General features: G+C 45.9%; 1 protein-coding gene across 3 annotated transcripts in view; it reads right to left on the bottom strand.

The window, feature by feature from the left end:
- CLPB (caseinolytic mitochondrial matrix peptidase chaperone subunit B) overlaps positions 1-8196 on the bottom strand; it is a 136375-nt gene extending 128179 nt beyond the window's left edge. Inside the window, exons 1-2 of one of the 3 annotated variants that reach the window (XM_028515536.2) lie at positions 7704-8196; positions 3938-3989 (exon numbers count right to left, since the gene is read on the bottom strand). In XM_028515536.2, the coding sequence (XP_028371337.1) occupies positions 3938-3989; positions 7704-8106 (455 nt within the window). In that variant the 5' untranslated portion in view covers positions 8107-8196. The remainder of the gene's footprint in view (positions 1-3937; positions 3990-7703) is intronic. The other 2 variants (XM_036028859.1, XM_036028858.1) reach the window with 2 other exon arrangements.
- Positions 8197-15143: the final 6947 nt, after the last annotated feature.

Genomic DNA, 15143 nt, shown 5'->3' with positions numbered 1-15143 from the left:
ACTGAGGCAGCTGATCAAGCCAGAAAACTGAAATTCATTTTTAACACCTTCTTCTCCCTAATCAATCATATCTAATTCTACTCAAGCAGTCAACATTCATTTATTGAGTACCTACTATGCAGCAGGCCCTGACAGAGTTCTACACATCGCTAAGTCCTGTCTAGCTTCCTTCCTCCACCTCTGCTACTGACATCTCAATCCAAGTCACCATCTGCCATCATGCACTAGTCTGATGGCTCCAGTCACTCTCAGCCAGTCTTCCCGCATCTACCACAGCTCTGTATCAATCTTTTCTCCACAGAGCAATGAAAGATTCCCCCTCTGGCAGAGCAACTGCCAGTATCGGATTCCCCTCCCCATCACACACCCTTGGCTGTTTCTTGCCTCAGTACTACCACTTAGGCTGTCGCCTTTGCCTGGAATGCCTTCCCCTTCTATTTGCTGTGCCCTACTGATATTTTAAGACTCTAATTAGGTGCCATTTCCTCTGGGACTCCTTCTCTGGTACCCCAGGTTGGTTAGGGGCAGCATGTTGTGGGCTCCTATCTCTCGGCACTGACCACACATGTTGTTACAATCTTTCCCAGTCTCCTTCATCGAGGGCGGAGGTCATGCCTGGTCAGGTGCCCCCAGTGCCAAGCCTGTGACCCAGCATGACAGGTGCTCAGTGAATTTTTGTCAAATGAACAAATGAAGCCTGGAGAGAACGGGCAGGCAGTCTGAAGTCCAGGTTCTACACCATCAGGATTCCTTCATTAGAAAATGTTTGGGTGTTGTGACAAACTGACTTAAGCACTTAGCAGAGAGGCCCAGCTCCCGGCTGGCAGAAGGGAAATCGGTGTTGTCTTTCACCCAAGCTTGTTCTGAAGGAAATGTGATCTCCTTCAGGACAGGGAGAATGGGGCCCTCACTTTCCCCAGCCCTGACAGCTCCTTGTATGGCTCAGGCTGAGCTGGACAGATGTGCCTTCAGTCTACGTTGTGCCCTGGTTTTGGGTGAATGAGTCTCGAGTCTAGAAGCCAGGCTCAGGTTTGGGCTGAGCCCAGAAGCAGGGCCACCTGCTCATGTTGCTGACTGGTGAGACAGGGGATCCAGGACTGATGTTCACTCCTGGAGAGCTGAATGCACTAACAAGGTTTAAGTGCCCTGTGGAGAAGGAAGAAAATAGTTGCCACACAAGGAGAAAGGAAGAAAGAGGAAGGAAAAAGGAAGGGACGCAGCCTCCCTGATACAACCAATGAAAATAAGACTCTAGGCTGCATGTTTCAGGTTTGCTAAAAAGTCATAAAAAAAACAACTTCGCCCAAATTCTGCTATGCTAGAGAACATGGTAAGAGATGTGGGGAGTTAGACCCTGTTCCTGCCCTGGGGAGGCACACAATCTAGTGGTTTAAGGTGAAGACTGGTCCACAACCTTCTTCACATAGAGATAGGGTATGGAAACAGCAGATCCTGCCCTGCCCCACCAGCCAGGCAGGCTCAAACCACAGTTACCCAGCTCCACATAAAGCAGGTCAGTAGTACCCACACGCCAGGGCATCAATCCAGAGCTCTTGGCTTGATCAACTCACACTCTGAGGATTCCTGATCTGCTACTGATTACATCAGCATGTGAACCTTGCTGGTTTGTGGACTGAGTGCCTCAGTCCTGATGTTCAGCCCTGCTTCTCTTACCTGACCTCCAGTTTTGCTTCTAGAAAAGGATTCCTCTCCTCCCACAGGCTGGTATTTCCCTTCCTCGATGACCCTCATTCCCTCCTAGTCCAGTGACCAGCAAAGGCACATACCCCCATCTCCAGTGTCTAGCAGAGGCCCACTCATTCACTCATATACAGGAACTGTTTAGGGTGAGAAGGAGAGAAAAATGAAATCCTAATTCAGATCTTTATAAACTTGACCTTGTGTTACTAAAATAAACTTTTAATAAATCTGCATTCAGCTTTTCCTCAATTCAGTTCAACCTTTTTCTTTCTGAATAACTCTAACTGGGCAATTTTCCTGCTTTAATATTTCCCATGTCTTCCCGGTGATCATAAGAATTCAAAATTCCTTATTCTGGGCATTCTAGAATTTGCACATTCCAGCTTCTCTCAAATCACCCTCCCTCTTTCCCCACCCTGCACCTCTGCACAAGTACCACGCCAGGAGCATCAACACAACATTGGGCCCAGCAGCCTGCTGGCATCCTCTGCCCCCTTATTCTCTGCTCTTTCCTTCTGGGGGTAGTGGGGAGAGCAGGGGAGAGACTGTCATGCTAAAGGGCAGGATCTATGCCTTGCCCATCTCTGATGCCCTCACAAATGGCAAAAATTCTGACTGAGTCATCACAACCAAGAGCAATGGGACAAGAGGAGGCAGGAGAAAATCGAGCTAGAGACTGGGGACACATGTGAAAGGCTCCTACAGACCCTATCCACACAGACAAGTATCAATGTGGCTGAGTCACACATACGCCACAAATCCCATCACGTTCTCTGTTCTTTGGGCAGGTGTTTAATTGCTATCAGAAAAACGTGTATCTGAAAGAACTAAAATAATTAACAGATGGAGGCTCAATGGAATGGGGTAAACGCAGCCTACCTGGGTGGTGGGAGAAAGGTGGAGTCACAGCACTGCTGCTCTGCAAATGTGCTATCTACATTGGATTGCCAGAGAAAAGCAGCAGCCTGGCAGCCCTTAGCAGTTACCAACAGGTGATTCCAGGGTCAGCAAAGGCCTGGAAGGAGGGGGCCCAGCCAGTCTCACCCGCTCGGTTCCTCACACTGCAGAAGGAAGCGAGGCTCATCTGTTTCTGGGGGAATGAAGATGCCACACACAGCCTGCAGTTATGAATGGCTCTTATAACAACAAGCTGACATCTGTGCTTGGTTTTTAAGATGCATCATCGCATGTTTATTAAACTATTGCTCTATCATATTTATTAGTCTACGAAACAACTCCCAGCCCATACTTCCAAAAGTGGTTTATTAAAAACTAAGCCTTGAACATTAATACTCAAAAGCACCCTTGAGAATCAATAATAATGCTGCAGATAAAATGAAAGAGAATCAAAGCAGTAAGTCTTGGTGGGGGCTGTGGCTGCCTTCCAACACTTTCTGGTATGCTCAGGCAGCTGGAGTGGGGAAGAGCACCAAAGGTATGTAGGCCTGGGTGCTGGGCTAGCTCCCCCAAACACCAGACTTCCTGTCTGAAATGTGGACTTGGTAGTTCAGAAGGGGGAGTGTCTTATGGCCATTTAGATCTATGCAACAGGCCAAAAAAGGCCAAGATTAGGCCCAATGAGAGCCACTAGTTTCACTGAGAATAAAACCTCTGCCCCTAACCAACAGTCCCATACCGATGCCCTGTGCTGACCCAATCTGCACATCCATCATGGACACATACTCTGTCCTGGGCCCTGAGTTGAGTCCTGTCCCTGTCCAAGAAAAGCCTCAAATCCAACCAGCCAGTGGTCACAAAGGACCCAGGGAAACTGGAGGAATGCAATCAGCCCATGGGCAGGGATCCAGCATGTACACCCCAGGACTTTCTAAGCCCAGAAGACCTGGCAGAAAGGTCTCTTCCAGCTTCCTCCCAAATCCACACACCTCTCCACGGGTGCCCACCTGTACCGCATTCAGGCAACAAGCAATGACATATGACCCGTCCCACAAAGAAACAAGAACAAGTTAGAAGATTCAGGGAAGAAACCACAGGGATGCAGAGGGGACTCCACACTATGCCCTGTGAAGAACAAAACAGTGGAAGGATCCAGGGGTGTTTGAGGTCAGAAGAAAAGGAAACACAGGGCTCACCAAAAGAGCCCAGGTGGCTCTGTAACTACAGGGTTCAGTTCCCAGCTCTGTGTGAGGATTTCCTCTAAGGCAGTTGTCACCAGAAGCCCACCCCACTCGGCCCCTCCTGTGGGGGAGAGCAAGGCCTGGTGCTCAACACTCACCTGCTGACTTCTTGGACATTGTTGGTGCGGGCAGCTTCCAGCAGGGCTGCATCTGAAGAAAGAGAGGGCACTGGTCACACCCCTGGCCAGAACCTACCCCTCAGGACAGCTTAGAGGGCCCAGCAAGACAGTGAAAGTAAAAGCACTTCAGAAACATGGGCTTTAACAAGAGAAATGATGCCAAGATACAGGCATGCCTCAGAAACACTGTGTGTTCAGTTCTGGACCACTGCAATAAAGTCAGTGTGGCAACAAAGTGGGCTATAATCTTTTTGCTGGTGGAGGGTCTTGCCTTCAATTTGTAAAAACAAAACAAAAGAAAAAGAAAAAACAACCCACAACATCTGTGAAGCATAATAAAGTGAGTGCAAATGAAAGAGGTATGCCTGTAGGTAAAGAGAAGGCTAACCATCCCATGCCCACATGTTAACGACTTGTCTTCCACATCTTTCTGTTATAGAGCCCCAACTCTTAACTCCTCTCATCACACGGGCGATCCCAGTAAAGTGCTGACACCAAGTGTTGCCAGTGGTAACCGTTCAGAGAGTGGATTCCTTCGCTCTTCATTAGCTGTAAAGCTCTATCACAGGTGGCAAATGCAAGGCTTACGGGCCAAATCTGGCCCTCCACCTTGTTTAATCTGGCTGGGCACCTTGTTTCTACCTGGCGGCAGTGCTGAGCTCCTTGCCCCTAGTTAAGGAGTAGTTCCATGTACACAGTCCTAGAATTACATTTGGCCCTTTGAAGGCAACTGTGAGGCTGATGTGGCCCCGATGAAAATGAGATTGACACCCCTGAGATATGTTTTAAACGACTATTGTTATTAGCCATTTCCTGAGTTTGCCCCACTTTCTCTCCCAGCTTGTTTCTCAGCCTAATTTTGATGTCACAGGTCACAAGCCCAGAGGTAGGGATAGGACAGGGAGAGACAGGCTAAGGGGGGTGTGGGCCCTTCTGAGAGGAGAGAGTTGACCAGGAGTCAGGAGGCCTGACTCCAACACACACTGCTCCCTCCTCATCCTGCACTGTGGCAGCCCCAACCCCTCTCAACCCCAGCTTCCCTGACTTTAAAGTAGATGCAGTAATCCTTGCCCTGCCAGGCCTCACAAGGATGCTGAGGATATGAAATGATGATTGGTAAATCTGCAAACTCCCTGATGCCAAGCCCAGCAAAGGGAGACCCCAAAGCAAAGGGTTCCAATTCTTAGGAATTACCTAGCATGATGCTGGCACCACCTTGTGGCCACATAGAAAAACTGACTCAAAAAAAAAAAATCTCAAAAGACAACAGCAGCACAATTTCTTCAGTTAATACCAAGCACCCGGGAGACCTCTGAGCCCAGCTTGAGCCTGGGTCTGAGCTTCAATGATGAACACTGGACTGACTCACACCCAGTGCTGTCTTAGGGAGTTCTTAGTCCAGCCAAGAGACTCACCCAGTAAAACAGGAGGCAGCACTGGAGCAGGGTAGAAAGCAGGATCCAGAGATAGGCAGACCTAGGCTCCCATCTCTGCCACTTACCTGCTGTACCACCTGGCCAACTCACCTAATTTCCTGGGCCTCAGTTTCCTTATTTGTACACTAAGGATAAGATACCACCTTATCAAGCCTATGCAAACCAGTTCTGTGGTTCAGACAGTAATGATTCCACTCCACCTCCAAGCCTAGACTACAAGGCTAGGTCTTTCCTGGTTATCCTCCCTAAACACATACCCAGGCAGCCCCCAGCTGGAAGGGAAACAAGCTTTCCTCAGAGGTGGCTATATCCACTCTTCCCTCACTCTGCTGAAAAAAGTGGCTTCTGCAAGGTCATAAAGGAAGAGAAAAACAAGCCGAGATTAAACCCAGGCCTCCTGGTTCCAAAACTGTACAGTTACCACCACACAGCACCCAGGGCCTGAGTTTACAACTCTGAGTCAGGGAATATGGTAGCTAGCAAGTCAGAAGGGTTGGAAATGGTCATGGCCTTGGTCATCATCTATTTCGGTAAATAAAACTCTGGTCTCTTTGCTGGGGTTCACATGCCACAAAGTCCAGTCCAGAGCCCCCAAGGAACCTCTAAAAGGCAAAACCTTGGATACCTCCTCCTAATACTTCTAAACATTCTGGCCTCAGGACATATCATGAGCTCGTGACTCTCCGATGCCTCCAGGAGAAATTCCAAACCATCCAGGCCCCACTCCATTTGCTCTCACCTCATCCCACAGAACCCCTGATCTCCAGTCAGGCTGGCCATTCTACTAGCTCCTACACACACCATGCTGATCTGTGACTCCCATACCTTTGTTCCCGGAAGCCTTTGCATGGAATACAATCCAACTCAAGACACACTTACTGAGTACCTACTAAGTTCCAACACTATGGTGGACAATATGAAGGTATTTAAAAAAAGAGCTGGTATCAACCTGAAAAAAAAAAGAGGTAAGATGCATTCCTTGCTTTCATGGAAGTCACAATGAGGCCTTTTCATCTCACCTCAGCCTTCAGAAGGCAAGTTCAAATTCTCCGTCCTCCAGGGGTCTCCAATCTTCCAGGAAAGCTTTCCTGACCCTGTTGGCCCTCTAATTCCCCAAACTACACAGAATCAGACCACTCATCAGACCCATAGGCCTCACTGCGTATACTGTCTTAAGTAACTTTGTGTTGCGTTAGGAGTTCCACACCTAGCTCAAAACTAGGCACATGGGGTTATCTAAAAATGCTGAAAGGGGGTATCCATAGAATGCCTAAGCTACAAGAGAGCTTAGAGCTCTATTTCAACATCCTTGTTTTGTAGATGAGGACACAGAGGGCCAGTGAGAAGAAGCCAGGGTCTAAAGTCACAACGGGAATTAGAGGTAGAACCAAAACAGGGTCCCAGTTGTCTTTACACCCACTCCAAGGCCCGTCCTTCACAGCTGCCGAATAAGCAAATTTCAAGGCAGTCTCCCCCCTGCTCCAAAGTCTCAGAGCTGGGGATGTATGGAATCTATGAACACCATGCCTCAGTGCCCGCACCCCCCCCCCCCCCCCCCTTGAGAACCTGTTTGGACTAATGAAGGCAAGAAGTCTGGCTCTCTGCCTGCTCTCCCAATCCCTGTTTAGCAACATGCCCCCAGGTGAAATTCCAACCCAGCCTCCAAGGGTTGCTTTGGGTCCCCAGGGAGCCAACTTCCAAGTCTTCCTTCCCCTGCAAACTGCCCCACAAGGCAAGATCAACTCATGTCTGAGGCCAGGCACTGCAAAACCCTGGGAGTCTGATGGGCAGACCCAGGCTGCTAAACTCCAAGAAAGTCAAAATTACAGCACTGTAAGAGCACTGAGAAATCATCTTTCACTGTGTAAGTGAAGAAACTGAAGCCAGAGTGGAGCAAAGGGTGAGGAGTGACGAGGCCAACATTGAAACTAAGTCTTCTTCCTTTCTTAGGCCACCTTAGGGGGTGAGCTCTAAACCATTTAGCAGGTGCCTCAAAATACACGCAGTCTCCTGCAGACCTCTTAAAGAGAAATTGGATCAGGCAGAATTTTAGAGCTTAAAGGACCATGCTCTAATTATAGATGTTTAGTACCATGCTCCCGTTGTACAGGTGGACAAAGTGATGCCCAAAGATGGGCACTATTAGGCACTGAACTCTCCAGTGCAAACCCTACCCCCATGATGATGTCTGGGTCCCTCCAGGTCTGAAACTCCTGTTCTAAATCCATAAGCAACTCCCACACCCAAAGAGAATCAGGACGTTCCTCCCGCCTCTCCCTTCCTCGAACCCAGGCTGTCCCAATAATCACCCTTGCTGGACGGGGTCTTGCTGTAACAGTGAACCACCAGAGCCGTGGCCAGGGCCCACATGCCCATTCCAACTCTGTTGGGGAGCTCATTCCAGCAGTCGTGTCCGGAGAGTGTTTCTTTGGAGCTAGGAAGGTGTCCCCCTGGGGCGGCTGCGAGGCACTGGGTCTCGAGAAGTCTTCCCTGGTGCCCCCCGGTGGCTGCCCCTCTGCGGGTGATCAAGGCCAGTGATGTTCCAGGACGCCCCCCAAAGGCGGCTCTCAGCCACTGAGGCTCCCCGCAGCCCTCGGTGGTCACATTCCGGCCGGAGGGACTTCGGTATCTCTGGAGCGATGGAGACCTAAGCAGCTGGTGTAGGAGCCGCCGCGCCAGCGCTGTTCTCTTTAACACCAGGGACCCCAGCATCTTGACAACTGGTTCGATAACCACCTGGTGCCGGCCCCTGTGCTGGCCACTGAGCTGGCCACGTCCAACATGGCTGCCGCGGCGCGTTCGAAGACGCCGCGAATGGAATGGAATTACGCACTACCTCACGGGAGTGGTAGTCCACAGCTCTAGAGTTTCCCGCAGCTGGAGGGCGAATAAACTACAATTTCCAGAAAGCTGTTGAACGTGTGTCACAATGAAAGTCGATTCACAGGGGCCCCGGGGAATGTTGGGAAATGGAGTTCGGATGAGGGGCGCGGCGATTAAGATGCGGATACCAGAAGACAGCTCAAACACGCGCTCGATTTAAATAGGGATCTTCGGCAAAGACCTGTTATGAAATGTATGCTTATTTCTTCCAGTGTATTTCTCTTTTCAGCTTGAGACAGCTTTTCACGAAGATGCTTAGGGTAACCGGTCCACCTGAAATAAGAATTTTTTTTTATTTTCCTACTTTCCTTTTGGCTGAAAAGCTGATAACTTGTCTTGCTTTCTCACTTGTTTTATTTTCAGAGGACTTTCATGTGGGCCATTTCATCTTGTCTTAATGGCAGCTGCGTGCGGAAAACTGGATAAGGACTATTGTAATCTACAGGGAAGGGAATTTAGTCTCAAAAGTGAAATGATTTGTCAATAAATCAAATAAAACTCAAGTCTTCTGACTCTGAGCCTATCCTCTCCATAAACACCTGTAACCCATCCTGACCCCTTTTCCAGACTGAATTCACAAAGCAGACAGAAGGAGGAAGCTCTTCGTGCCAGTGCTCTCTCTTGCCCCTGCGCTTCCTGCAGGTGTCCGTTTAAACTTCCCATTATCAGAACCTTCCCTGACGATTCTATTTAAAATAGCAATTCCCCCTTCCCCTATCCTTTTTGTCTTGCTTAATTTTTCTTCACAGCACTTACCAGCTGACATACTAAATATGTGTTGTTTTATTGTCTTTCTCCACTAAAACCCCCATGTGACCCCCATGAGACAAACCTTTTTTTCACTTTTATGTCACTAGCATCCAGAACAATGACTGGAACAAAAAGAGATGTTCAGTATTCTGCCAGTGAATGGATTCTTCTCACCTTATTGGTGTGGGGGAATGAATATGAGGTTTAGAGTGTAAGCAGTCCTGGATTTCAATTTTGACTCTTGGATTTACCACATGTGTGATCTTGGACAAATTTCTTTACCTGATTGTTAATTTGCTCATCACAAGACAATTGCTTGTATTAAAAGAGATAGACCTGTGTTAAATGGGATAATACGTAGACCATCACCATCCCAGCTTATAGTAGTCTTCTAGAAATTGTGGCTACCATATTTCCTACCCTACACTTTTTAAGGGCAGCAATAGTTTCTCATTTCTTCATCTTTTTGTAAGGCACTCAGCAAATAGCTATTGAATACCAGTAAATGAATGTATATATTTAAAATTACTCAATAGTCAAAGCATTTTGACCTCCTATTTTAATAGATTACCAGGATATCCCGTCTTGTTAGCCGCTCAATTCACTGTAGCAGCTCCATCCTCCCTGCATTCTTAGAATAGTTCTGCCTCCCAGTTTAGGGTGGGGTCAAGACAGAGTGCTTCTGAACATTTAGGTAAACATCACCAGTAATAAGCAGAGTTCAAACCCTGTTGCTATAGACACATTCCAGGGCCCTTCAATTTACTTAGCACTGCATAATTTTCAAAGTATGTACCCACTGATTCCGTCATTTGATTTTCACAAATAACATCCATTAGGGGTGCAAGGCAGGGATGAATCGCTATCAGCATTAGGTAGGTAGAACTGAGAGGTTAAATGATCATGTCTGACTGAGTGGGAAGTAGTAGGGGAGCAGAGCATGGGGTTATCTATTAGAATCAGCCGGTACTTACAATGGATTCTAGATCTTCAATAGCGAATTCAAAATCTTCTAGGTCACATTGCTAACTTTTTTTTCATTCCATTCTTCTTTTTTTTTTTAAGATTTTATTTATTTATTTTTAGAGAGGGAAGGGAGGGAGAAAGAGAGAGAGAGAGAGAGAAACATCAATGTGCGGTTGCTGGGGGCTGTGGCCTACAACCCAGGCATGTGCCCTGACTGGGAATAAAACCTGTGATGCTTTGGTTCACAGCCCGCACTCAATCCACTGAGCTATGCCAGCCAGGGCTTACATTGCTAACTTTTTAAAAAAATCTTCAACTCAGGATGACTTCCTTTTGATCTACTTAGCAGGGATTTATATCAGGTTCCAGTTTACCTAACTTGGTCGGGAGTTTCTAGTTCTTGGGGTATGGGACAGAGACCTCCAGCTTCATTTAGTTTATAATGAGGTGACAAGGGGTTTAGAAGGAGGCGGAAAGTGAAGGATCAGTGAATGCAGTTTCTGTGGTTACCTACTTCTGGACTAGAGTTAGAGGCCATTCTATAGGTTTCTAAAGAAAATACTTCCCTGAATAAACAAACAAAAAATACCACACATTTTTTCTTTAAGATATTATTTATTTGTTTGTTTGTTTGTTTTTAGAGAGCAGGGAAGAAAGACAGAAAGAGAGGGAGAGAAACACTGATGTGAAAAACATTAACTGAGCCACACTGGCCAGGGCAGTAACACCCATTTTTAAATGAGTAAATAAGTCATAGATAATGAGAGTAGGTTTTTCTCTATTGGAGGAAGAAGTTATAAATAAGGAAAGAGAATGCTACAATGAACTTTGTGGTATCAGATTGGAATCGGGGGTATCAGTATAAACTTATGATTTTCAAATACATGTATGGATAGATCAATACACAAATATAGATATGTAAGCATACATATGGGTTAGGATAGTCCATAGATTGTCTATCTTGTCAAAGAACACAGGTGCCAATTTGAAGGAGTTTCTCATGCCAACACAGGAACAATTAAGCAAAAAAAAAAAATGATGGTATGTGGTTTTTACCCACAGAGTAAAACAAATACCCATGAGGTCTTACTAATATAAATAGTTAAATAAATAAATAAATAAGGGAGGAGTAGAGAAAGAGATAGCTCTTTCTTTTTTTTTTAAGATTTTATTTATTTTTTTTAGAGAGCGAAGGGAGGGGGAGAGAGAGAGAGAGAGAGAGAGAAACATCAATGTGCGGCTGCTGGGGGTTATGGCCTGCAACCCAGGAATGTACCCTGGCTGGGAATCGAACCTGGGACACTTTGGTTCCCAGCCCGTGCTCAATCCACTCAGCTACGCCAGCCAGGGCGAGATAACTCTTTCTGACAGCGGAAATTAAATTAATAAGTGTACAAGGAAGAGGGAAATAGAGATCACCATTAGGCAAGTACCACAGCAATAAATATTTCAGACAAGATCCACAGATGATACTAACATATGGTAAATGTGGGTAAAATGTGAGGAGGAATAGGATTTGTACAGTCTCAAGGCATCTCCTGAAAGATACTTATCAACTAAAACACTTTACAGTGGAGAAACCAGGTGCACACCAACTTAACCAAGTGATCAAGGTAAATGTTACCAGTATTAAGAGATGCAGACATCATGAATCCCTTGATCCATTCTGATTAACCCTCATGAGTCAAAGATCTTTTTTAATATATTTAGCACTGTACCTAGGGGTTAATGCATAGAGTTTGAAGACAGAGTTCACTTGCTGTGGATCTGACTGCATATTTCCATACTACTATCTCCACACCCACTTTCCCACACAGATGAATGGATTTGTTATTAATACTAACAGCTAAATTTTATGTTTCAGCCACTGTGTCACATAACCTACCTGCACCTATTATTTACAGAGATGCTCAGAGAAGTTTCCCTCAGGTTTCCTGGGTATTTTTTCATGATGTCTCTAGCCACTAAAGATAGCAATTCTAGCATGTAAACACATCTGAGAAATGTTGGGGGAACTTATCTAAGCAAGTTATTCAAACAGAAGAAGTTAGTAGCTAACTTCTAACTAGTAGCATTGAGTATTAATTCTTAATCACTTTATATGAACAAGCTCACTTAATCCCTACAATAATCCATGCTTTGGGAACCACCCACCTGGTTTCAGAAGCTCTAACCCCCCATGGCTAAGGCTGAGTGAGTGGCCTTGGGACCATAAGCCACTAAGGAGACAAAGCTTATCTCCTGGCAGGGGTACCGCCTCTACCCCTTTTACTTCACCCTGTTTGGCCCCCAATGCATGATTGGCTAGCCAATGATGGGTAAGATTCCTCAAGAAAGGGACGACCGAAGGCAGGCATGATCATAGGGGCCGCCAGAGAAGGACTTGGGGGGCTATAGCAAAAGGGGGTGATGGACCCTCACCCCTCAGCTTTGACATAGCCTGAGTCCTCATTCTGCCTTCCAGAAGTCTCCTAATTTCTTAGCTGCCTGACTTAAACCTGAAACATTTGGGAGGTGGGTGCAGCCCTGTGCTGGAAAGGGCGCCAGGGGCGATCAGGCCTATGAAAGAATGCATAAAAATCCCGTGAAATCTGCTTTGCTAAGAATGTCCTCAGTTTACTGATAAGGGTCCAAGCATAAAATGTGTTTGTTCTCCAAAGTTTTATAGCCCTTTAGCTAACTGACCCTGACTCAGAATAAACCCTCATAATTCTTTGAATGTTTTCTATTGTTTGATCTTTACTGCCTGACAATGATTGATGAGCCTCACCTAGCTATTCCTGTGAAAATTGAACCCAATGGGGCGGGGGGACTGGGGGAAAAGCTCCCCCACACCCATGAGTTACATACTATTAATATTCCAATTTTGTTGGATTCAGAACTCAAACTATTACCTATTAACAGTTTGTTTTCTGAGGAAGGAAATGTGTGTGTGTGTTATGTCTATGTGTGCAAACACATTGCACACTTTTCTGTATAACAAATAGAACATAGTGAATATAGTTTAATCTTTTCCTGATGATCGAGGTTATTGCTATTGTAACAAATATTTTTTGTACCACAGTATCAATGTAGAAGTCTTATGCTCTAATCCAAACTATGCTCAGAAAATATTTTGCTAAATAAACCTCTTATATCAACTTCTTTTCTTGTCATCTGTTTCTTCCCATTGAATCAAAGTATAGCATGTTGCCTCTGGGCAGAGTAACATAGATACTTTTCACACTAAGAGTAAGAATTTCATTTATGATAAATCTGCCATTTATCACATAAGTGAGGAAAAGATGAATTAGTTAGTAAATGGTGTTGGGACAACTAGGTGGCCAGGAGAAAAAAAGAAATTGGATTTATATCTTACCCCTCCAACCATAATAAATTCTTACTAAATCAAAAGATTTAAATGTGAAAAAAAAGAGACCAGAAAAATGCTAGAAAAAAAATTCTTAAGAATAAGTGGAGTAGGGAAACTTTCTAGGTATAACACAAAACTCAGAGCCCACAAAAGAAAAGACTAATGTATTTGGCTCTACATAAAACAATTCTGATGGGAAAATACCATAAACAATTAAAAATACAATTGACCATCTGGGAAAAAATAGATTTGAACCACAGTGGTGAAAGGCAATATTACAGAGAATGCCTGTAAAATATGAAAAACACCTACAATGCAGAAAATAAATGGATGAAGGCAATGCCTCTGTGCACAGCGCAGAATGGGGCTCCCAAGGTATGGATCAGAAAAAAGGGACCCCATGAAGTATGCATGGCTAGGAGAGCCCTCTGCGGCCAGATTTCAGCTTCTACTTTCAGAAACTGCATGTCCAAACTTAGCAGCCCTGAGCAAAGGACTTGGCCAAAGAGCTCACAAGAAAAAAAAATGTAACATAGGCATATATGCTCAACAACTCCTATGATAAGACCTGAAGAGGCCCTGGCTGGGTAGTTCTTTTGGTTAGAGCATTGTTCTGATACTCCAAGGTTTCAGGTTCGATCTCAGTCAGGGCACATACAAGAAGCAACCAATGAATGCATAAATGGGTGAAACACCAAATCAATGTTTCTCTCTCTTTCTGTCTCTATCTCAAATCAACCAATAAAAAAAGAAATGCACAAGTTAAAACTGTAATGATCCATATCTTGCACAATATACAAAAATGATCTCAAAATGGATTATAGACCTAAATGTAAAACCTAAAATCCTAGGAGAAAATTTTTGTGACATTTATAAGGCAAAAATACAACACCAGAAACATAATCCATTAAAAAAAGAGAGATAAATTGTACTTCATCAAAACTAAGGACTTTTGCTCCTCAAAAGCCACTGTTAAGAGAATGAACAAGGAGAGAAGATGGTGGCGAGGGAGCAGATTCCACTTCCATTACACACGGGAGAAAAACCTAGCTGATCAGCAGAGGAACAGAGCAAACAGCCAACAATATCACAACATACGTGAAAATTGGAGATAAAAAATTGTAGCGGACATTGAAAAACCAGACAGTAAGGAGAGTGCTTCAGGATAATAAGGGCCCAGGGATCAGCACTGGGAGCAGGTTGTAGCCCCAGGCCCCCCGCTCTGGCGCTGGGTCAACTGCTCCCTCCCTGGCCAAACAAGCATTGAGCAGCACCAGGGGAGGCCTGGTTGCTTGAAGGCATAGAGAGGGGAGCAAGGACTGAGTGGCAATCACACAGCGGCTGTGAGCACCCACGCATAGCCCTGGGAAGAGTGTGCACCAGAGCCTGTGTGAACAAAGGGTGGCCTGGTGGAGGAGCGCGCCCATACCTGCAGCCCTGAGAGAGTGTGATTTTGTGGAAGACCCGGAGCCCACAGCTGTGAACAAGGAACAGGCGAGGGCACTCTGCAGGATTTCCGGTGCCCACAGCTGTGAACTCAGGGGAAGAGTGCACCCCTCAGGATCCTTGAGCCCACACATGTGAACCCAGAAAAGGCACAGGTGCTCCACAGGATCTCCAGAGTACACAGCCCTGAACACGGGGAAGGCAAGTGCACTCCGTAGGATCCAGGGAGCCAATGGCCTTGAGCTCGGAGAGCGAGCTTAGGAGGACCCAGATCCGACACCCAGGGCCCTGCAGAGAGGCACCAGACTGGCCCTGGGGAGAACGTGTGGCTAGCCCTGGGGAGAGTACATTA

This window comes from Phyllostomus discolor, chromosome 6 (genome assembly GCF_004126475.2).
Source record: "Phyllostomus discolor isolate MPI-MPIP mPhyDis1 chromosome 6, mPhyDis1.pri.v3, whole genome shotgun sequence".
Taxonomy (NCBI): Eukaryota; Metazoa; Chordata; class Mammalia; order Chiroptera; family Phyllostomidae; genus Phyllostomus; species Phyllostomus discolor.
The sequence above is the reverse complement of the archived record's forward strand: the minus strand, read 5'-3'. Positions and strand labels throughout refer to the sequence as shown.